Source organism: Palaemon carinicauda, chromosome 28, assembly GCF_036898095.1.
Source record: "Palaemon carinicauda isolate YSFRI2023 chromosome 28, ASM3689809v2, whole genome shotgun sequence".
Taxonomy (NCBI): domain Eukaryota; kingdom Metazoa; phylum Arthropoda; class Malacostraca; order Decapoda; family Palaemonidae; genus Palaemon; species Palaemon carinicauda.
In genome coordinates, this window is record NC_090752.1 from 42,528,800 (window position 1) to 42,529,544 (window position 745).

General features: G+C 49.3%; 1 protein-coding gene across 1 annotated transcript in view; it reads right to left on the reverse strand.

Annotated features, from left to right (window-relative positions):
- Positions 1–474: 474 nt before the first annotated feature.
- LOC137621786 (Golgi pH regulator-like) overlaps positions 475–745 on the reverse strand; it is a 198,238-nt gene continuing 197,967 nt past the window's right edge. Inside the window, exon 10 of the mRNA XM_068352293.1 lies at positions 475–483. Coding sequence (XP_068208394.1) covers positions 475–483 — 9 coding nt within the window. The remainder of the gene's footprint in view (positions 484–745) is intronic.

The window sequence follows — 745 nt, forward strand, 5'->3', positions numbered from 1 at the left end:
AAGCTGCAACAAATCATGATTATTTAAAGATAAATCAATGTTCATATCCTCCTCCGGGGGAGGAGGGGCAGCCGCCTCGCTATGGGAGGCAATTACCTCTCCCGCACCCCGGGATCGGTCAACAGCAAAGCGGTCTACGCTACCACTCGCCGGCCTCTCGGAAGAGACCGCTCGAAGGGGAGCTTCGGAGGAGGAAAGGGTTACGGAAGAAGAAGTCTTGGAATTTTCTCTCTTCAAAGAAACCTCTGAAGGAGAAAGATCCCTTTTAGACTTTTTCTTCCGGCGCCGGGCAAACCTCTCCCACTGGGAGGTAGACCACTCCCTAAATTCGATACATACATTGCCGCTATGACACCGTTGGCCCCTACAATGAGGACACAAGGTGTGGGGATCGGTGTCGACCGCCGACATAAAAGTCCCACAAGGGCGGCCGGGAAGACCAAAGCATGTACGCATAGTCAGTAGAGGCCAACTTCAAACACACTGGAAAAGAAAAAGCAAAAACAGATTAAATATGGCAGTCAAAGCGAGGGAGAGAGCAGACAGGTCTGTTCTCCGCCCGAGCCAAAAGTAAAGTGGAGCAATCACCAGTGTGTGTGGGGGGGCCCCCACTAACTAGCGGTGGGGTAGTAAACCCTCGTTAAAATTCTTATGGCTCGTCATTCAGCTACGCCGAATTAATTACCCCATGTAAATAGAAGCATTAAATTTTTACTCTTGCATCTACTGTATATTATTTTTGTAA